The 24,261-nt window shown below is 41.0% G+C and overlaps 1 protein-coding gene across 1 annotated transcript; it reads right to left on the reverse strand.

The window, feature by feature from the left end:
• Positions 1–16,339: 16,339 nt before the first annotated feature.
• On the reverse strand, positions 16,340–18,061 carry LOC131251181 (NAC domain-containing protein 79-like). Its single transcript, XM_058251754.1, has 3 exons — positions 17,568–18,061; positions 17,197–17,477; positions 16,340–17,090 (listed from the first exon to the last, which is right to left on the reverse strand). Exons 1-3 carry the CDS (start codon positions 17,752–17,754, stop codon positions 16,488–16,490), a joined length of 1,071 nt encoding a protein of 356 aa, XP_058107737.1. The 5' UTR covers positions 17,755–18,061; the 3' UTR covers positions 16,340–16,487.
• Positions 18,062–24,261: the final 6,200 nt, after the last annotated feature.

Raw genomic sequence — 24,261 nt, forward strand, 5'->3', positions numbered from 1 at the left:
AATCAGCCGTTCATGGCATTCAAGTGGTCCACACCACTTACCAGCAGGGAATTGAACGTCTACCATTGAAACCTCTGTTTTTGGGTCACAAAAGTTTTGGATCGATATGAAATTTATTTTTCCTCTTTATGCAGGTCATTGTAACCTTATAAACAGTTTGGATGGAAAATTAACGTTATGGTGGGCCCCACATGGGACCCACCTACCTGGACGTTGGATGGCATGGTGTACACTAGCCATCTAATTGTTGTATTTTACGTCAACAAGATCAGTGGTTCTGATCATGAGGTACTTGTTATATCAAAACCGTCCATCCATGTGCGGCCAACCCTGCACGTGTCACATGTGCAGGTGGTGGGACCCACCTTGATGAGTGTATTCTATAAACCACCGTCCAGAGATCTCTGGACGGTGCTGTGGGACCTACCGTGATATATCTGCACGTCCATGCCGTCCACCTATTTTGGACAGGGCATGGGACCCACCCCACACATGCTGTACGTGTGAGGGGTGGGGTCCACCTTGATATATGTATTCTGTACCCGCACTGTCCATCTCTGAAAGGTGCTACGTGGACCCAATGTGATGTATGTTTTGTATTCCACACCGTCCAGGGACGGTGGGCCCTGATGATGGATGTGTTATTCCATGTCGTCCATCTAATGGCTATGTGGGGCGGACAGTGTTGCATTTGTGATCCACACCGTCCACGTGTGGCCTCCACCTTGATTGATGTGTAAACTCACATCGTTCGTCCATTTTTTCAAATAAGGTGTGGTCCACCTTGATTTTTTTTTTTGTATTCTATTGTCGCACCGTCCATCATCTGGACGGTGGGCCAGCAAGCCACATCAGCAGCAGCAGTTGCTACATCGACGTCAGCAAGTTCTGTGGGTCCCGTATGATTGTATGTGTTAATCCAAACCACCCATCTACTTGGACAACAGCTGTGTGGGCCCAATCATGCGGTAAGTGTTAATCCAAACCGTCCAACCACCTTGGATGCATGTATTGTACAACCACATCATCCATCTGTTTTGTTGGGGTCCACCTTGAATGGGAGTTGTAATTTGCACTGTCCATTTCGGGATGGTGCTATTTGGGGCCCACCTTTGATGAATGTATTATACATCCACACAGTCCAAATTGTGCTAGACGATGCTGAACAATGTTTGGACAATGCTGATCATCATTAGTGGGCCATGTGCCCTATGGAATGATAGTGTACAGTAATATATATGTTACACCTACAACCATTGAAATGAGTTTTGGTGTGATCCAAGCCCACTTGAGGCCCATTAGTGCGGCCCATTGATGCAGCCCATTTGATGTGTATGAGGCCCATGTACAGGGCCCACCTGTGATGTATATTAGGCCCATGTGTAGGGCCTACCTATTGTGTAATCGAAGCCCATGGGTTGTGGCCCATTGTGATGTATTCGAGGCCCATGGGCAAGGCCATAGTAGTGTGTTTATGGCCCATATGATGAGGCCCATTGAGATGTATTTTCGGCCCATATGACGTGGCCCATTGTGACGTATTTTCGGCCCATTTGGTAAGGCCTAATGGATGTATTTCTAGCCCATATGGCATGGCCATTGTGATGTTTTTGTAGCCCATTTAATGAGGCCCATTATGATGTGCATTAGGCCCATGGGTTGGGGCCAATGTGATGTATTTGAGGCCCAGGTGTAGGGTCCACCTGTTATATATTTAAGGCCTATTGAGATATGTGATTTTACCATGATGTATGTAATGATGTTTATGTGGGCCACTTCTTGGGAGCAATGTTGGTTAAATGTCCACATTGTGACTTTCCCTTAGGCCTTGTTAGGCTATCTCATTAAAGTCGGTTGCTGATTCCAATCATTGAGGCCGATTATTGATCGATTACAATTGTCGTGACTGATTTGATAACACTGATTATTGATCGATCCCGATTGTCATGACCGATTTGCCAATTCTGATTATCGATCGATCCGATCGTCATGACCGATTTACCGATTCTGATTATCGATCCGATTGTCGTGACCGATTTGCCGATTCTGATTATTGATCGATTCAATTGTTGTAACCAATTTACCGACTCTGATTATCAATTGATCCCGATTGTCATGACTGATTTGCTGATTCTGATTATCGATCGATCTGATTGTCGTGACCGATTTGCTGATTCTGATTATCGACCGATCCGATTGTCGTGATCGATTTTTCGTCTCTGATTATCGATCAATCCGATTGTCATGACCGATTTGCTTATTCTAATTATCGGTCGATCCGATTATCGTGAACGATTTGCCGATTCTAATTATCGATCGATCCGATTGTCGTGACCGATTTGCCGACTTTGATTATCGATCGATCCGATTGTCGTGACCAATTTGTCGATTCTGATTATCGATTGATCCGATTGTCATGACCGATTTGCCAACTCTAATTATCGATCGATCTCGATTGTCGTGACCAATTTGTCGATTCTGATTATCGATCAATCCGATTATCGTGACTGATTTACCGATTCTGATTAGCGATCGAGGCTGATTATTATGACTGATTTACCGATTCTTATTATCAATCGATCCCGATTGTTAAGGCTGAGTATCGAAGCCGATTCCGATTATCAAGGTCGATTGTATATGCCGACTCCGATTATCGAAGCCGATTCCGAGTGTCGATTCCGATTGTCAAGACCTATATGAAGTATATACGAACCATAGTTGAGGCCTACTGTGATGTATTCATGGCCCATGGGCAAGGCCCATTGTGGTGTATTCGTGACCTATGGGCAAGGCCATTGTGATATGTATTAGGCCCATGATGCATGACGCATTTGATGTATTCATGACCCATGTGTAACACCCACATGTCATGTATTTGAAGCCCATGAGCAGGGCCCACTTGTTGTGTATATGTGACCCTTGAGTAAGGCCCTTGGTGTTGTATATTAGGTCCTTCTGTGAGGCCATGAGTTTACTATATATTAGGCTCTATGAGGGTCATTTCTCAGGGGCAATGTTGGTTAAATGTCCACATTGTCAAGGTCGATTATCGATGCCGGTTATTGATACCGATTATGAGTATGTGACAACATAGCATCATGATACATGCTCATACGCATCATCTGCATGTTTGTTATGAGATGTAGTTGATCATTGCATATGTCATTGAGCGTGTTGTTATGAGACTCCCTGATAGGCAGAGGTTATCTCACATGTGCGCATGGTATGCACAGGATTGATGCATGACTAGATTATATAATTCATGCATCTTGCATTATGATTACTCTACGCCCTAGCGACATCAGGGCCGTAACCTCCACAAGCATATCGTGGATGGCCAGACGGGACACCGAAAATTTGTTCTAGCATCGGGCTGCCATAGATGACCCTGGGTGAAAATTTCTAAACCCTCTTGGTACCAGAGGACGCCCCAACGTCGAGACCGAGTGGATACATGAGCGCCCGAGTGCCGAATACCAAGAGGTCGCATCTCCCACTGTGTTGTGGTCGATTGGGAGGGTGTGTGGCCTTACCCGCCCGAGAGCAGGGGGCATTGCTAGGCTGAGTTTGGCCAGCTCGTGAATGGGTCTATTATCGACGTGCTGAATATGTATTGGCAGACTATTGGCTAGGCGGATAGTGATGTTTCTTATGCTCACTTGGACTGTGCGGTTGAGAGAGTGGCAATGCCATTTGGAGTGTATTAAACCCCGGTGATGATCCCAGAGATGAGCTGTAGTGATATGTGGACTTATTGAGCAGGAGTTGCATAGTCATTCATTCATACACTCACTATCCACTCGGGCTGGTGGCGCGCAACTATTTGTTACGTGTACATTCGCAATGGCCAGGATTTCGGTTGGGGCGTGCGACTAACCTGAGATCAGGAGTTTACCACATTGAGACTGACTATCCAAATTAGGTATAAGACTAGTTTGGATAGAAGTCCCTTGTGATGGGCTCCATATCCTGCGATACTACGTACTATCATCCCGACTTCACACTTTAGCATGGTCACTCCATTCGCACCGTATATTATATTATATCTGCGGCATATGTCAATTTGGGTTATTGTGTTTTTGCATTTTTATGGTCTAGGTACGGCTGACGCTATTTGTGTTACTCATCAGGAATGTATATTGCATTGCATCCTCTTCATCTGATATTTGGCGCTCTATGACACCTCATTTGCATAGTTGATTCGTATTGTGTATTCTAATATTGTATGACTTATGGACTTGTCAGTATTTTTGCTTATTCTGTTATCTTATAATTTGTGATCTTGTCAGTATTTCTGTTTACTCTGATAATTCCTGTCTTGTCAGTATTTCTGCTTACTCTGATAATTCATGATCATGTCAGTATTTCTGCTTATTCCGACATTGTACGATTTATGGATTACCAATATTTTCAGTATTGTATGACCATGGCATTGTATTGAATACTTGACACTTACCTTGTGCATACACTTACACTACCCTCTAATCTTTCTATAAACTTATACACGATAGATGCGTGCACGTGATGTTAGGTTGCAGCAGTGTTAAGCTTGGAGCATACAGTAATCTTCTGGAGCTTGATTTTTGATTTATGTATTTCCTTTTTAGCATTGTATTGAAATGATTATATTAGTGGATATATGATGATGATGTTGCCTTTATGAATTGGGTAATCTTGTGGTTATGCTTATTATGAGTTAAATGTTAAAAAAAAAAAATCCTCCTTGTAGGATCCCAGAATCGGAATTTAGCATATGGACTTTAGGAACCGAGAATGAGGTACTATGGAGGCTGTCGGCATCAGATTCGGACATCGATATTCCTGTGAATTCGATTTTCGAGTTTGGGGTGTGACAGGTGAGCCCCACATGATGGATGACCTACATCAAAGTGTGCCCCCATATGATGGACAATCCACATAAAGCAAGCCCTACCTGATGGATGGACCACATCAAAGATAGGAGCCATATGATGGTTGGTGGACATTGAATGTGGGACCATATGATGGAAGGTTGACATTAAAGGTGGGTCCACATGATGAATGACCCATATTGAAGGTCGGGCCCCACATGATGGACGGTTCACAAAGGTGGGATCTACATGATGGATGGTGGACATCAAAGGTGGGTCCCATATGATGGAAAGTGGACATCAAAGGTGGGCCCCTCATGATGAACTACTGACATTGAACGTGGGGTCCACATCAAGGTGGACCCACATAATGAATAGTTCACATCAAAGGTGCGCCCTATATGATAGACGGTTGCATCAAAGTGTGACCTAGCATGACGGAACATGCATATTAAGTGGGTCTCATTTGATGGGCAGTCAATCAAAGGTGGGATCCACGTAATGGATAATGGTCATTGAAGGTGGGCCCACATGATGGTTGGTTGACATCAAAGGTGGGTCCACATGATGAATGACCGATATTGGACACATCAAATGTGGATTCCACATAATGGGTGATGGGTAGTGGACATTGAGGGGCCCCACATAAAGGACAATTAGCATTGATGATGGGCCCCACATGATGGATGGCCTACATCAAGGTGGGCCCCTAATGATGAATGATTCATATCCAAGATGGGCATTATACATGACAGATGACCCACTTTTGGCTCACATAATGGACGATCCACACCAAAGGTGGGCTTCATATGATGGTTAATCCATATCTAATGTATGCCATAAGGGATGACTCAAATGTCTTAAAATATGAAGATTATAGTCATCCATTCTTTTGTCATTTGGGGCATGGTTCATATACGGTGAGATCCACCAAGACAACCATTTAGGTTGCTCTTATAATAAAGTTATTATAATATTTAAAAATGACATCAACTATCCCTTAAAAAAATAATCTTCTTTAGAGATTTTAATAATGTATTTATTTTAAATAAGAGTTTTTTAAAACTTAACAAGTTAATTTTTTGAAACGAGCTTATTTAAAACAAAAGTTAGAAAAAAAAGAAAAAAAAAGAAGCTTATTTGAATATCTTTATTGGAAAAGCTCTTATTGAATTTAGGTAACTTTATTGAAAAAGCTCTTATTACATTAGACTAGAGATGCCAAACTAGCCCCAACATTAATTCAGGTTAATACAACATGACAGGGAACAATACTTACTCATGCTTTGGTGGTAGACTCATGGGAGTTTCAACATGAGGTCATGGGTTTGAGCACACATTGTGGTGAAATTCCACTTTGGTGACTCTTAGGTGTGGGAGATGTGCCATGCGACAACGAGCGTTGAAGCTCCTTGAGCTCAAGTTGTACGAACGAATCAATGGAGATCAAAGTTACATGGGCCCAACAATGATGTATTTATCATATCTACACCGTTCATCCATTAGGAGATATCATTATAGATCTTGATCGTAAAAATGAGTAATTTCCAAGGCTCAAGTAAACCACACCACAAATAGCAATGGGGACAATGATTCTCACCGTTAAAATATTTGTAGGGCCATCGTAATGTTTACTTTCCATCCAATCTGTTCTTAAGGTCACACAGACCTGGATGAAGAGGAAAAATAAATATCATATTAATCCAAAATTTCTATGACCCCAAAAGGGTTTCAATGGTAGGCGTTCAAACCCCCATTGCTTTTTAACAATGTGGTCCATTTGATTTTTGGATCTGTCTTATTTTTCATATCAAGTTTTATGAAGAGCTAGAGGTGTACACGAATCGAACTGAGTCGATCGAGCATAGCACAACTCGACTCGGCTCAACCACTAGCTGACCCCAGCTCGAACTCGGCTCGGCTCGATTTTTGAGCTTGACTTGCCAGCTCGGATCAGTTTGATCAACAGCTCAGGCCAATTTGAGCTGAGTTCAAGCCGATGGGGAATTTTCACAAACACATGGGGCGCACTTTAAATTTCTTATGAATGTAAAATGGCAACAACTGTTTACAAGTATTTCATCAAACACCTTGTAGGCAACATCAAACTCAAGAAAAAAGTATTCGTTTCATATACATACCTTCCTTGCCACTAGCCGACACTTCGTTCAATCATTTCATCAAACACTTGCTGAGCAACATCAATATCAAAGCAACTGAGTCACCAAACTGGTTTGATTCGAGTTGGGGTTCAATCCGAGTCGAGTTGAGCTTCGGCAAGCTCGAACTCGGTTTGAAATTATTTCGAGCTCTAAAAATCAGTCGAATTGAGCTTTTTCGATTTAAGTCGAGTGAGCTAACCGAGCTAACTCGGTTCGTGTACAGCCCTATGAAGAGCTTGTCAAGTGGATTGACGGTTTGGATATAACGCATACCTCATGATGGGACCTACAGAACTTGGTGACGTCAACACACCAGCCACATCGGTGGTGTGTGGTACACCAGCCAATCCGCTTCCCCTAGGTGCAAGTACGCTGTGAAAAAAAAAATAAAAAATGACAGGGATATTTAAGTCATTTCACATCCTGAGGGATGATCGAAACGGTCCCTTTCGCTTGAGGCGGCGGGCCGAGCCCAGGAAATAGGCAGCACGTGCGTGAGTTGGTCGCACGTGGTTGGTGGAAGGAGGATTTTTTCCGCCGATTTTCTTGCAATAAAACCCGGTCATCTTCCGCCTGTCGCGACGGAGCATTACATAACATGTGCCGCGCCCGATTGGGACCCATACGTAGAGATGATCTTATCGTACCATTAATGTCTGGGTTACAACCATAGACGGGTCAAATCGATGATTCTGATTGTTGAGACTTATAACTGAGAGCAGACGATTTTTAAAAACAAATTTCAACGGTAACCAGTCAACTGTACAAATCAATGGTCACGATAATCCTTTCTACGTAATTGAAATTAACAATTAGTGTTTTTGCTTATCTGATCATCCCCTCATGTGGGTCCCATCAGGCGACTGATGCTGATGATCCTGAGTTATAACAAAGGCAAAACGTACCGAGGGAAATGCCAGCAGATGCTTAGCTTTGAAAAGATTACGAACTTTTCTTCTCGTGCAATAACCGATATCTCCAACTTTAACCGACTCTCCCTAATCAAAATCACGTGCAGCGGTTGTATCTGAACTTTCACATGCATCTTCTCATATGTAGATCGGATCCGTTAAGAGTGTAGGTCACTCTGTAATTATCATCTGCTGCGATAAATCAGGAAGATCCAGTCACTGGGAAGGCCACGCCAGTACACTGAGTCATACCATCGGCCATTCCGTTGATTTTAACCTTGTTTGAGTAGATGGTCCTGATTCTTGCACCAGTTGGCCACCATGACATGGTCCACCTTTTTCTAGAGCGGGTATTTCATGCATGTGAGATGTTTACATATTTCTATGGTTGTATGTGAAAATTCACATGCAACCAGTATCTAAGATCATATCCCCTTGATTTTGATCGACGCGTCTATTTTCGTTGGTCCTTACTTTTGGAAAATCCGCATTCACATGTACCAACGTGGCCTGCATGTGCGAGATCCAAGCCATCAATAGGTGGGCGCCAACGTTGAGATATCCTGGCTGAAGAATCAGGTTGGCATGTTCGTCTGGCCGATCACACAACACGTGTACATTAATTAACTGCGTACCATTGGCCAACTTTTCTGATTGCTCTTTTGTTTGGTAGATTTGGGCCCACCTTCTGAGGCCCACGCGTGGATGAATGTATTGAGAATTTGCTATAAATGGTCCGAAATTAGAAATAGTAGATGGCTACTACCCCTGCCATCAGCCAATGGCTCTGGTCGTTGTTCTGTGGGCCCCACCATGATGTATGTGTTTCATCCATGCCGTCCATCTATTTTTCTAGATCATTTTATGGTTTAGGCCAAAAATTATATGTATAAAAAATCTCAAGTGGACCACACTATAGGAAAGAGTGTTGAATGAACGTCAACCATTAAAATATTTTTGGGGGCCATAAAAGTTTTGGTTCAAGCTGATCTTTGTTTTTTCCATTCATCTAGGTCTATATGAACTACTCAACAGATTGGATGTCAAATAAACAGTACAGTGGGCCTTAGGAGGATTTTAATGGTGGATATCCAATCACTATTGTATTCCTGTGGTGTGGTCAACCTAAGATTTATATCCCTCTCGTTTTTGGTATCAAGCTACAAAATGATCTGTAAAAATGTATGAACGGCATGGATGAAACACATACATCATGGTGGGGCCCCCAAGCACCGACCATCAGCCACCGGGCTAGTGGCAGGGGGAGTAGCCAATCCGTTTCCGTGGTAGAGGATGGGTGTTTGTTCAGCAAAAATTAGGGAAACGCATGAGATTGCATGTGCTCAAAGAACATTGCATGAGATTCATTAATTATCTTCCAGGAGAAGTTATTAGTACATCTGTGGTATCAGAAATTCTGATACAGCCATTTCTTTCCCACCAACTTGCCACATATATATGATATCCAATCCACTAAAAAGGTGGGACATACCATGATGATCACGTATGATGCAAATCAGGACAATCCGCTCATTGTGGGGGACACGGCATCAAAATCATAGGACAGCAAATGGTATAACTGAGTGTAAGGGTGTGGCCCACCTTTTGAATGGATAGGATATTCTACACGTGATACAGAGCACTTTTGATAGAGGCGCTGTATCTGATCATTTCTCATCTTCTAGATAAGAAATTAGATTCAAGAGATGGGTTTTGTTCTGAGAATAGAACAAATGCATTGCTACCATGTAATGCATTCTTAACAGATTCGCATAACATTATGCGAGATTCATGAACTAGGGAAATTTAGAAAAACCCATCGATTTAATGTTCCTTTGGATTTTATTCCACATAAGAATAAATTGCACCCACCCATATCTTTAACTTAAGGCAATGTCAAACGTTTTGTGGTCCACCTTGTGTATTGGATGACATCGATCGATTCCCAACCATCCCATTGGTTTTGGCCATTACGTGCCATTTTTTTTTTTTTTTTAATTTCTGTTGTTAAAAAATGTTCAGGGTACTAATGCACCTGTTAAGATAAGATGTTCTAATTGTTGGAGACCGCAAAAGTACACAGAAATGAATCAAGCAAAGTATTCTAATCACACAATTAAGTTCAATCACAAACATTCTGAATTTAACATATTAAAAAAAAAAAACTCTTACGGAAAAAAAACCACGGTACGAAGCAGAGTAATGCACTGTAAAAGCAGAAAATTACAAGAGATAGATATTACTCGATTTGAACAAGCCTTGAATCTCCCCAAGTTATGCCCTTTAAACCCTATAATGAATTAGAAACTTCTCTATATTCCTAAATCTCGAATATACTCATATATATAGCTTATACGAGAATTATAATTGAAATCAGAAACAAATCACGCACTTGCGCAGTTATGCATATACGCTTTATGGCACCTTCAATGGCATCAACAGATCGTTGATGGAATTGAATGCCGACATCAAGAATGTTCCAAAATTGTCTAGTGATAAAACATGGATTTTTTGAATTTTTTCGATCGCATATTTGATGGGACTTCAATGTCATCGATGACCCATCGATGGCATCTTTAATGAGACTTCAATGTCATCGACGACTTGTCGATGACATCTTTGATCGGACTTCAATGTCATCGATCACCTATCGATGGCATTGAACCCCTTCAATGGCATCGAGTAGGACACCACAAAATGTCCAGCAACCAACATGAGATTTTCGAATTTTCTCAATAGCATTGAGCAATTTTCAATGGCATCGAGTAGCTATCACTAGAATCAAATGGTTTGTTAATTGCATTGATAGACCTTGTTGTTGAAAGATTTGAGACATCAACAACAATTTCCACCATGTCTTCAATCTTCAATCTTCATATCTTCTTTTTCTCATCTCTAATTCTTCATTATATCATATCTCCATTATCACTTCTCGTGCACACTTCAATTTTCATTTGCATTCTCCAAGTCCTGAGAAGTTGCACAAAACTTGAATTTCTCTGTGGGAACTACTTAAATAAGCGTGTCCGACGGATTCACGCTAGTGTGAATATTCTCTAGAGTCATGCCTCATTCCTCAAGTACTTATTAGATAAAATGGTAATGCACATCAATATGTTTAGTACGTGAGTGATAAACAGAGTTTTTAGCCAAATTGATCGCGCAAATATTGTCACATTTAACCGGCACGACTTCCTGCTAAAGGCCAACTGATTTATCATCCATCTCAACCAAACATCTTCCTTGAATGCCTCCGTCACTGCCATATACTCAGCTTCGATTGTGGAAAGAGTTACCACAGACTGAAGCTTCAACATCCAACTAATCGCTCTACCCACTAGCACAAATGAGTAACCGAAAGTTGACCTTCTAGTATTTATACTTCTTGCATAATCAGAATCCATATAACCTACTAACTTGGCCCATAATTTCTCAAATTTTAAGACATAATCTTACATGCCTCTAATATATCGAAGTAGTCATTTCACTGCTTCCCAGTGTTGCTTGTCGGGGTTAGACATGTATTTGCTAACAACACCCACCACATGTGAAATGTCCAGACTAATACATAACATGACATACATCAAGCTGTCAATTGCACTTGAATAATGCTTATGAGACATATCCTTCTTTTCTTCATTGGTCTTAGAACATTGTTTTGAAGATAGCTTGAAGTGAGCTGTGTGAGGAACGTTGACTGGCTTTGTCTTATCCATCCTATACTTCTTCAATACATTCTCAAGGTATTCAGCCTAAGATAACCATAACCTGCTCCTCTTCATGTCTCTGTGTATATCAATGCCGAGAACCCTCTTTGCAGTCCTCAAATATTTCATCTCGAATGTCCTTGATAGTTGAGTCTTTAATAAATCTGATAGTCGAGTCTTCAGTAAATCTATCTCAAGCATGTTATGAATGACAATTAGCATGTCATCAACATATAACACCTGAATAATGAACTTCCCATTATTCAGTGTCTTAAAATAGACACAATGATCATGTTCACTCCTGATAAATTCCTGACTCACTATGAAAGAATTAAATTTTTTAGATCACTGTCTAGGCGATTGTTTTAGGCTGTATAATGACCTCTTTAACCTGCAAACCTTATTATCTACCCCTTGTATTTCGTAGCCTTCTGGTTGCTTCATGTACATATGTTCTTCCAATATCCAATGCAGGAAGGTAGTCTTCACAACTATCTGCTCCAGCTTGGGATTGTATTGGGCAACCAATGCTAACACAAATTTAATAGATACTTTCTTTACAATCGATGTGAATATCTCAGTGAAGTCAACGCCTTCTCTCTAAGCGTATCCCTTCACTACTAACCTTACCTTGTATCTATCCCATTTCTTCATAAAGATCCACTTGCACCCGATCACTTCTTAGTTGACGGGAAGCTCTACTGGCTCCCACGTATTGTTCTTGTATAAGGAGTCCATGTCATCATCCATCGAAGCCTTCTACTTTTCAGCATTCGGCTCGTCAAGTGCCTCCTAAAGAGAAGACAGATCCCCCTCATCCGTAATGAGGGCATATACGACATTAAAGTTATCTCTATATCTCGCCAGTAACATGCGATCCTTCGGCGGATTCCTTCTCATAGGTGGCTGTTCCACTTGGCTCCTGTACCTCTGTTTACGTCTCTGTCTTGACCCGTGTCTCTTCTCTATCTAACTGAATATCCACAAATAACTTTTTCGGTTCCTTGTGTCCATCCTTACGAAACAAAGATCATTCGTCAAATTTGACATCACAATTAATGATGATTTTCTATATGACTTGATCATATAACATATATCCCTTTACACCACTGCCATAGCTGACAAAGATGTATTTCTTGGCCCTTTGGTCCAACTTATCTCTCTCAATTGACAATACATGAGAGTAAGTGTCACAACCAGATACATGCAGTCCAAAGTAGTCTACCTGCTGACCATTACACACTTCCTCTGAAATCTTATAATTAATAGTCGTAGAAGGGGACTAATTCACCAAGTAACAAGCCGTGTTAACGACCCAGTCCATAATTCCTTGCCTAATCCAGCATTACTGATCATGAATCGGGCCCTCTCCGAGAGAGTCTGATTCATCTACTCAGCCATACCGTTTTGCTCTAGTGTGTGGCACACTGTGTTTTGCCTCACGATCCCTTCATCTTTGTGATACCGATTGAACTCTTTAGAAGTGAATTTTTCACCGTTATTCGTCCTTAATACTTTCACCTTCTACCCCGACTATTTTTCCACAATTTCATTCTAATGCTTGAAGTCGATGAAAACTTCGAATTTATTTTTCATAAAATAAATCTACACTTTTTTGAAATAGTCGTCAATGAAGGTGACAAACCATGACGAACCTTCATCAGAAACCATGGACGACAGCCCCCATACATCAGAATATGCACTTAATCAAGAACACGTTTACATGCATGTTTACCAGACTTAAAAGATAACTTTAAATGTTTACCATATATACAATGCTTACATATACTAAAATCAAAATTTTTAAAAACTGGAATGAAACAATGGTCAGAAAGTACCTTCATACCCCACTCACTCATGTGACCCAAGTGTGCATGCCACATATGTGTAGACGTAGAATTCACTATAGACACCACAACTCCACCTGATGAAGTACTTAAAATCAACCTGTAAAGATTTTCGTTCCGTTGTGCCTTCATGACTACGAGTATCCCCTTTGAAACTTTAAGGACACGATCAAAGCTGGTGAATTTGCACTTAGTGCCACGAGTGCTCCAAGAGATATTAATCTCTTTCTCATATCAGGAACATGTCTCATCTCGGTTAAGGTACGCTCCATGCCATAAAAAATCTTGATGTGCACCGATCCAACACCCACCACATTACAAGCATTATTATTGCCTATAAATACTTGGCCACTATTGCACTCTCTATAACTGGTGACCCAACTCCGATGAGGAGTCATGTAATATGATGTCCCAGTATCTAAAATCCACTAATGCTTACGATCATCTTATAAGTGTCCCACTATAGACATTGACAACACATCACATCCACTTGTACCTTCATCAGACTCGACAATGTTTCTCTCCCTGGAAGAAGCCTCTAAATTCTTTTTTACTGTCTTAGGATTTTGATAATCATTCTTCATGTGCCCAAATATCCAACAGTTCTAACACTTTAACTTTCTTTTGCCCTTACCCTTGGATTTGGACCTCAATCGAGAAGATCCACTATCCATCTCAAAATTCCATCCTCTTATAACCAGGGCATCAGTAGAGTCACCCACATCACCACTTTTCTTTCTTATCACCTTTCCATGAAGGGCTGAGATAACGATATCGACGTTAATGGTCGATCTACCAGTGCACAACGAGTCCTCGAACAGCTTATATGAAACCAGGAGAGAACTCAATAAGATGCATGCTTGATCCTCATCTTTCATCGTTTCCTTTACATCAGTAATTTACAAATTATCTTATTAAAGTTACTAATGTGGGTCTCATTAGCCCCCTCTGTCATCTTCAGATTGAACAACTAAGGCTTCAAGTACAGGCGATTATTAAGAGATTTATTCATATAAATGTCTTCTAATTTCACCCATGTACTTGCTGTGGTTTTTTCTCTCTCTCATGACATTATAGAGGACCTCATCCATTCGGCACAATTAGAGAGAGGTTCTCGCTTTCTAATCTATCTTGTTCCATTCTTCATCTATTATAGTTTTCGATCGCTTCTCAAGGAGTACATCATCCAATCCTTGTTGAACTAGGAGACTGGTCATATTAACCTTCCATAGTTCAAAATTATTTTTCCCACAATATTTCTCAATATCAAACTTATGATTAGAAACCATTGATACTATGCTTTTATATTCAATCTACATCCCAATGTTAGCTCTGATACCCCTTGTTGAGGGACCACAAAAGCATACAGAGATGAATCAAGTAAAGTATTCTAATCACGAAATTAAATCAAGTCCAATCACAAGCACTCCGAATTTAATATGGAAAAACCCTTAAAAAAAAAAACACGGCACAAAGCAACAATAATACACCATGAAAGAAGAAAATTACAAGAGAGAGATTACCCGATTCAAACAAGCCTCAAATTTTCCCAAGTTATGCCCTTGAAACCCTAGAACGAATTAGAATGCTCTCTATATTCCAAATCCCTATTACATCTATATATATATAGCTTATACGAGAATCACAATCGAAATCGAAAACAAATCTTGCACTTACGCAGTTCTGCGTATACGCTCGATGACACCTTTGATAACACTTCGATGGCCTTCGATGGTATCGAGAATGTTCCAAAACCGTCTAGCGATAAAATATAAATTTTTTGAATTTTTTCAATGTCATCTTCAATGGAACTTCGATGTCATTGACGACCTGTTGATGACATCGAACCCCTTCGATGGCATTGAGTAGCACACCATAAAGTGTCCAACAACCAACATGGGCTTTTCGAATATTCTCGATGGCATTGAGCAGCTGTCAATGGCATCGGGCAGCTGTCGATGGAATTAAATGGTCTATCAATGGCATCAACAGACCTTGTTGCTTAAAGATTTGAGACATCAACAACAAGTGGGCTATCAAGTGTTATGATCCCAAGCGTTCAAAGAACCTAACTTGGCATGTTCGGTGAGTCCCGAGGCTTTTGACATATTTATTAAGCTCTTAACAATTGGTATATGAGCCAACACCACATCCTATTTCAAGTAGGAAGATACAACTTATGAAAAGGACAACCTAAACCAGAGCAAAAGCTGCTAAGGACAAAACAAATCCGAGTACTGTCGCAGAGTGGGCTGCCAAACGTCCATTGCAAATTTGGTATGGGATTGGAACTTAGAGAGGTAGGACGGGCAATTGGTCAGATCTAGTATATATACGAAGGATCGACCCCATCATTTTCACCCCGTAGGAACAATAAGATTACCCCATGGACGCCTTCAGCATCGGGGGTGATCACAGACCGACTATAGGCCCTCTTCAATAGGTGGAGGGCACATTCTCATAGTAGCCTTTTAGATAAATTGTCAAAAAGTTACTATATTCTCTCCAGGATTCTACCCAAGGATGAAACCATATTCTACGATAAATATTAGGAGATAATGTCTAATTGATGTGTTACATCCACCAAAGCAAGAGCAGGCAACACTGCATGCAGAGATTCAATCAGCCCATTTCTTCAATGTTTCAGTAAAGGTAGGAAAAAAAGAACAAAAAAAAAAAAAAAAAAAAAAAAAGGAGAATGAAAGAAATGCACTAAAATTACACTGAGCAGATGGGCGATTTTTAACAAAAGAATTCATGTACATCAGTATTCTATTCATGGAAAAAAAAGAAGAAAAAAAGAGTATTCCATTCATGGACATTAATTTCCTATCCTATCTGTAAGACTATAACACCGTAATCTCCATGATCTTCAAATCAAAATCTATACATCACAAATGAAATTCAAGCACTTTCTCTTCTATTATAAGATCCTGGGAGAGAAGATTCTTGAAGATCAGATGCCATAAAAAGGACATCATGTACACATGTTTGTACATACATATATTTTTCAGTAATTCCACAGATAATCCAAATCTACTGGGCCAGCAGTTGAAGGACAATCAAGATCTTCAAAACCCGTCTCATGTTTTGAAATCACCGACGAAATCTCTGGGTTCACATCAGCACTGATCCCTGTATCCTGTGAAACCATCGACTGGTTAGAGAACTGCTCTACCTTACACTCCGTTTTGAGGCCAGACGCTTTGAGGGTGGCAGCTAAAGCTCTGAGCATAACAAGATCAGGGCCGTCAAAGTTAGAGCTTGGGAAGCGTGGGATTGAATTGTTTGAGTAGCCCAAATTAACCGATCCTGGAAATGGAAGCATGGCATTGGGAAGAGGAAGCTGAGTGTTTGTAATGGAATTTTGATGGTTGATGTTGGAGTAATTGTTGGGTAGAAAGCTCTTTTGGTCTACTTGATCTTGACCTTCACCATAGATGAAACTCGAACTAGGCTGGTTTCCATCTAAGTAAGGAACATCTGAGAGAGGTGGTAAGGAGGTGTAATCGAAGAAATCATAACTAAAAGAGTTCATCCTTGGAATGCCTGAAATTGGACTTTTCTTGATGCCTGAGAGCTTGTGAAATACTTTACATACCACCCATTCATCCTGCAATTCAGGAAAAAAGAAAAAAGAAAAAAAACACATGGTTTAGATGAAAGAAAGAGAGAGAAGGGACCCACATGAAGGAGGAGTGTGTGAAAAGGTTATGTACCTTTGAAGCTTTGGAGAGTTTGTAGAAAGAGAGTTTCCCATCTAGCCTGAATTCATGCATGACCCAGTTGGTTTTTTCTCCTTTGGGTGCTCTACCTTTGTAGAAAACAAGAGTCTTTTTCATCCCAACAAGACAACCTTTCCCTTTGTAGATCTCCTTATCTTTTCCTGTGGCTTTCCAATAACCAGCTTCTGTGGCTCTATTAGTCCTCGTTCCAGTTGGATATTTCCTATCTCTTTGGCAAAAGAAATACCATTCCTTCTCTCCCATCTTAGCTTTATCTGCAAAGACAAAATAAATAAATAAATAAACAAACCCAAATTTCTTTTTAAAAAATGCAATACCTTTGCAAATCTAGTAAAAAGGCTTACCAGGCAGTTCCCATGGCTCACACCTATTCAAATCCACTTCTCCAATGGCTCTTGCACTAAAGCTGTTATCCAAGACCTTGGGTGAAAGATAATGGGTTATGATCTCTTCATCTGTGGGATGAAACCTAAAACCAGCTGGTAAATCTATACAGTCATCTCCCTTTGATACAATTTCAACTTGCTCCATGGTTGCGCCCCAAAAAACCCCAAAATCCTTTTTTTTTTTTACAAGAAAAGAAAAGAGATGAAAATCTATAGAAACCTAATATTCCCAAGAAAAAACTAAAAGAACAAAAAGAAAAGAGAAGGCTAGGAAATTCTCTGTATAGAGAGAGAGAGAGAGAGAGAGAGAGAGAGAGAGAGAATGCTTGTGTTGTCTCCTTAAAGGAGGGATATCGTGGTGTCGTTAAGAAAGAAGACTAGGAGAAGAGAAACCGACTTAAATAGAGCCAAAGGTCCGTGTTTTCCAAGGAACTTCTCTTTCAAGCTTCTTAGGTCATTTTATTTTAGTTTTTTTTTGGTTCTTCTTCTTCTTCTCTCTCTCTTTCTCATTACCTAGTGCAATCTCTTTGTTATTTGTCTCTTAAACTCATCCAGAGGTCTAAAGTCCAACCGGTTGTATCATAAGCTATTGTCCACACTAGTGAAAAACTTCCAACCTATCACTTCCATGCAAAATCCAACCCTTCCAATAGTATTTTCACAACATAAGGATTATATTTGGAACAAGTCAACCTATTAACTCATTAATAGGGTTACACCATATAAAGCAATTTCTATCCATTTAGGAAAAAATATAAGTGCGGTCCACTTGATTATTAGATATGAATTATTTTCTGATGATATGATCTAAATCATTCATTAAACAAATTGGACGGATTGGATGTTATAAGAACATGAAAATTTTAGAAGTCACATGCTGGGGTGGACGGTGATTTATGGTCCAACCGATTATAGTTGAAACTTTCTGTTTATTACCTGGTGCGGTATCTTTGTTATTTCAGTAGTTTCTATGCAAGGGGGACCCATGTTCCAGGCAGCCACCCGGTGCGTATTGGAAAAAAAAAATATTCGATTCTCTCTTCAAGAACCATGTGGCTGCGTTTGCATAAGTTGCATATCTGCACCTCAAAGTAAACCGTCCAAATAGTGGGCCCAACCCCAGATGGGTCATATTCCAAAAATTACACTGAATATATGGACCATCTCTAGCTGATCAGTGGACATCTAACAATTGACGACTAAGCTGAAAGAGAGTCAAGGGTCCAAATTCACAAACTTAGAGGAAAGGATCATCTAAGCCCTCATAGTGGGTCCCACCAGATCATCACATAACTAAAAAAAAGAAAAAAAAAGAAGAAGGAAACCGTGAGGAATGATCCACGCCATAGAGGACCTAACCCTAGAAATTTCTCTTCTAGACCCTGTCCAAAGTATGGAATTTCTGCTATCAGTAACACCTGCTCTTTCAAAACCGGCAGATGATACAGTGGGTCTGGAAGAAATGTCATATGGTAGAGCTATCTCTCTATATGATACATGGCAGGGTCATACGTAAATCAGGTCCGTCCATATGTATTTTGATAGAATATATGGTTGATTTCTCAAAAATCAATTCTATCCATCCAATTTTTGGCCATTAAAATACGGTGGAAAATATTAACAGTTAACGGTTGATATGCAGTGGAATAAACTGTAGAAAAAGTAATGGATGGGATCTCTTCATGGTTTTTGTCTGTAAAAGTAAACCATCCATCCTGTTTTCAGTATATGGATGGACCCGATCAATGCAACAGCCTAACACGTGTCCTGTCGAGAGATAGCTCCATGTTCTCCCTTTTCTACTGAATCTTTCTCCGTCTGAAAGAAGCGACGAATGTGTCAAATTCATGAAGCTGGGTATGGGTTATGTGCTCGGCTCCGACCCAGCTGGCGCTCATACAGCGCGGAGCTGCTGTGTTAGTTTTTCACCATTTAAAAAATGGCGGTGACTCGTTTTCCTCACATGTGATGCGATGTACAGTAATCCAGACCATTCAAATTGTTGATCCCATCGTGGATGGAGTATGTATATAAAATAAGGCTTTTTAAGGAATCTATCAGTGCAATTTAATTGCTATCAAATGGATGGGTAAAAGTAAAATAGTGGCTGATGCAAACTTGAATGGAAAATCATCCGATGGTGATGAAAACTCGAATGGAAAAACTTCAGATGGTCAATATGATCTTCCTAGTGTGTGTGTGTGTGTATATATATATATATATATATATATATATATATATAGGAAAAGGTACTATGCGCTCGACCTCACGAGTCCGTCCCATGAGGTCGAGCTGTGTGGACCCCACCGTGATGCGTTTCGAACATCTACCCCATAAGTCAGATGCACCATTCCATCGTGGGCCTAGGTCTCAAAAGTCAAGTTAATCCGTGACTTATGTGGGCCACACCATATACAGAAGTGGAGAGGGGCTGTGCACCATTAAAACATTCATAATCATTTTTTGGGCCCACCGAGATGTGCTTTGCAAATCTAGCCCATCCATTATGTGTTTCCCACTTGGACGAGGGTTCAGACCAAGTTTCAGCAGCATTCAAAACTCAGGTGGGCCCCACCAAGTGCTTTTATATGTTTTAACAGTGTCTTCACATGATTTTAGATGGTATGGCCCACTTGAGTTCCGTATACGGCTGATTTTTGGGATATCCCATAATTTAGAGGGGACCCATCAAATGCACAGTGTTGATGGTCGACATGTATCACGGTGGGGCCCACATAGCTCGACCTCACGGGAGCTTACCGTGAGGTCAAGCGCATAGTACCTTTCCATATATATATATATATATATATATACCATCCAAGGTCGAGCACCATTTGGATAACCATTTGGACTGCAGTACAACCATACCATTTGGAAGTTTGATCACCATCAATTTTAAATAGTGTAGATCTAACACAGGAGCATTAGCCACCACCGTTATTATTAATAATAACAAAGAGAGGAATGCTCACACTGTCTCACGTGAGTACCCATGCGCACCTTTACACACATGTTTTATGCACAAAATCTGAATTGTGCATGTGAAAATTTACTAGCCTAATTAAAAAACTTTGGTGGGCAATGACAAAAGGAAATAATTTTCTCTCTTGATTTGCATTTCTCTTTGTCATGACCCACTAGAGTTTTGGATCAGGCTGAAATTTGGACCTATAAGGTTTTTAGGGGTGCTGCATCATGTGGACCATTCAGATTTTATGCCTTGTGTTCTCTTGTATTTGCTTTGTGCCATTGGATTATTATCCTAGATCCATATCTGTATAATTTTGCAGCACAAATCCCTAACAAGTGGTATCAAAGCAATTGTTAGAGCATAGATCTGAATCTGAGGGATAAGCAATAATGGTAAGCACTAGGTATGATATTGAGAAATACTTAAGGAAAAATAATTTTGAGTTATTGAAGATCAAGATGATCAATTCCTTAATAATAAAAAAAGCGAAGATAGTGCTCTTGAGGAGCGAAAGTTTATTATGACTGATGATGATTGGAATACTCTTGATAAGAAGGCTTTATCATCAATCTGCTTATGTCTCACAGATGAGTTCTTTACAATGTCATGAGGGAGAATACTGAGGCTAAGTTGTGGGCGAAGTTAAAAGATGTTTATGTGAAAAAATTATCTGAAAATCGCCTACACTTGAAGCGGCAGTGGTATAACTTCAAGATGGCAGAAGGTGGAGATCTTGAGGCTCACATCAGTAACTTTAATAAATTGGTTTGTAAATTACTGGATATGGAGGAAGTCATGAAAGATGAAGAATAAGCATGTATGTTGTTGAATTCTCTTTCGGCGTCGTATGAGTCATTCAATGACACAATGTACACCACGAATAAAACCCTAAGTGTCGACACCGTGATCTCAGCCCTTCAAGGGAAGGCCATGAGAAAGCTTAACGACGATATGGGAACATCTTCCGATGCACTGTTTACGAGGGGCATGAATTATGAGCAAGATATGGAGTCTTCAAGGTCAAGATCCAAATCCAAAGGCAAGGGCAAAGGAAAGCTAAAGTGCTGGAATTGCGGGATCGGAGGACATGTGAAGAAGGATTGTACAAATCCTAGATCTAAGAGAGAAGATTCTGAGGCTTTATATAGGGAGGCTAATGCTGCCACATCAGATGGATCAAGTGGATGTGATGGTGATGTTTTGTCTGTGTTTACGATTAGACACTTTTACGATGATCGTAAGGACGAGTGGATTATAGACACAGGGGCATATTTTCACATGACTCCTCATCGGAGTTAGTTCGTCAGCTACAGGGAGTGCGATGGTAGATATGTATTTATGGGCAATGACATTGCCTGTAATGTTGTGGCTGTTGGTACAGTGCGCATCAAGATGTTTGATGAGACAACATACCCTGATTGATGTGAGGCACGTTCCTAACATGAAGAAGAATCTGATTTCTCTTGGTGTACTTGAGGCAATGGGCTGCAAGTTTACAGGTATTGATGGTGCTCTTAAAGTATTTAAGGGGGCACAGTAATCATGAAAGTGCAACGACTCGATAATATTTACAGCTTAATCGGGAGCACTTCAAAAGGTGGAGCTGCAGTGACTGTAGCAGATTTCACCTCTGCACATGTGTGGCATGTTGGGCATGACTACATGAGCGGGTAGGGCATGAAGGCTGAGATGCGCCGATAAATATACAGAGCAGGTAGAGCAGCCACCTGTGAGAAGAATCACACGACATATCACAGGATATCGGCTAGGTATATGGACGACTCCAATATTGCAGGGGATCTGTCCTCTATTCAGATGGCTCTAGGTAAGCTTGATACTGAGAAGTGAAAGGTGACTATGGGTGATGTGATAGACTCGTTGTACCAGATGACATATGGGAGCTGGTAGAGCTTCTAGTAGGCCGGGAAGCGGTTGGATGTGGGTGGATCTTCAGAAGGATACAATATAGATACAGAGCGAAGTTGGTAGCGAAGGGTTATGCTTAGAAGAAGGGATCGACTTCTCAGAGATATTCGCGCCGACGGTACAGCAGGTTTCTATTAGATCTGTATTGTCGCTGGTTGCTTAATGCGATCTTGAGCTGGAAAGGATGGATGTGAAGTCTGCACTTTTGAAAGGAAAATTGGAAGAGCAAATCTATATGAAGTAATTAAAACGGTTCGAAGTTTAAAGGGGCTAAGAAAAAAGTTTGTAGGAGGTCGTGGTACGACCTGTGGCCTAGGCAGTGGTTTAATTCTTTCATGGTGAGTCAGGAATTATATGTCGATGACATGTAGATCGCCAATTATGACATGTTTAAAATCAATATACTAAAGACTCGGTTAAGTGGGACATTCAGGATGAAGAATTGGGGGGCTACAAAGATGGTTCTAGGCATTGAGACTGAAAGAGGAGTAGGTTTTGGTAATTACAAGTAGAATACCTTACCTAGGTATTGATCAAGGATGTGATGGACCAGGCAAAGCCGGAGAGCGTTCCCTACGTGTATCTCCTCAAGTTTTCCTCAACGCATGTCCCAAAACAGATGAGGAAAAGTAGGATATGTCTCATAAGCCTTATTCGAATGCGGTTGGCAGTGTATGCTGTTGAGGTCAAAATCTAGACCACCCTCTACTCAATGTTACAAACCTCAAACGAACCCTGAACCTGCACAAAGGGGTGAGCAAAGGAGACCTTGACTCAGCGGGGGACCCTCTGATGCTTAAGTCAGGCTAGGGAATCTGGGTATAAGTCGTGTAGTGTAGAGAGAGCTGCGAGATATTGCGTACCCGTTGTAATAGGATCCCCCAGTATTTATACTTGTGGGTAGAGAGGATCGCGTCCATTAATCTCAGCATGATTTACTCAATCACGCGGATATTGTAATCGTGGAGATATTATCTACAATCATTGGGTCGTGTGGCATATCATGTCTTAAGGGCGCGTATCCTTGGGTGAGATCTTTGGCCACGTCTGCATTTAGGTTAGTCTTCAGGCTCGGCACACTGAGTGTCCTCACCCGAGCTTGGCCTCAACCTGTCCGGACCCGAGGCCAAATGCTAGTATTAAGAGTGTCAGCCCAGGCTTGACTTTGTCTTGTCTAAGCCTGAGATCGAGTAGTTGGGGTTTACCGTCAAAATGCTCAGGGTCGGAGTTCATGGGATGTTGTCCTCAGACGAGGACGAGGATGAGAGCTCGCCTTGGCCTGCTAATAGTCGTAACTCAGAGGTCGGCTCACACTTGATGTGATATTCTCCTTCCGAGGCTTCAATAACTGACTTAGGTAGCTTAGACCGACCCTGATTATCCTTGTTCAGATTTTCCCATAGCAGAAGTCCTCTACTCTCTTGGTCCAAATCCGGACTTAGAGGGTAAACGCCTGGAGAAACAAAACGATGTCTCCACGCCTCTGCTCATGATGACGATTGGCATTACCGAGATGAAATCAATACGACGATTGTGCTTTGGATCCCCTGCGTTGTATGACAGTCGCAAATCTTCGGACTGCAGCCTTTGGGCGAAGGACACATGGCGACGGTTACGATTCACAATTGGGTGAACGACGAAATGATGCCACATGCCCGTAGGGAGGCGAGAAGCCGCCTGCGCCTTGAATAACATTTAATGCTAAGATGACTCGGGCACAGGAGCGTAGGTTCGGACATATAACTTTCCTCCACG

The sequence above is a fragment of the Magnolia sinica genome, chromosome 7 (assembly GCF_029962835.1).
Source record: "Magnolia sinica isolate HGM2019 chromosome 7, MsV1, whole genome shotgun sequence".
Classification (NCBI taxonomy): Eukaryota; Viridiplantae; Streptophyta; class Magnoliopsida; order Magnoliales; family Magnoliaceae; genus Magnolia; species Magnolia sinica.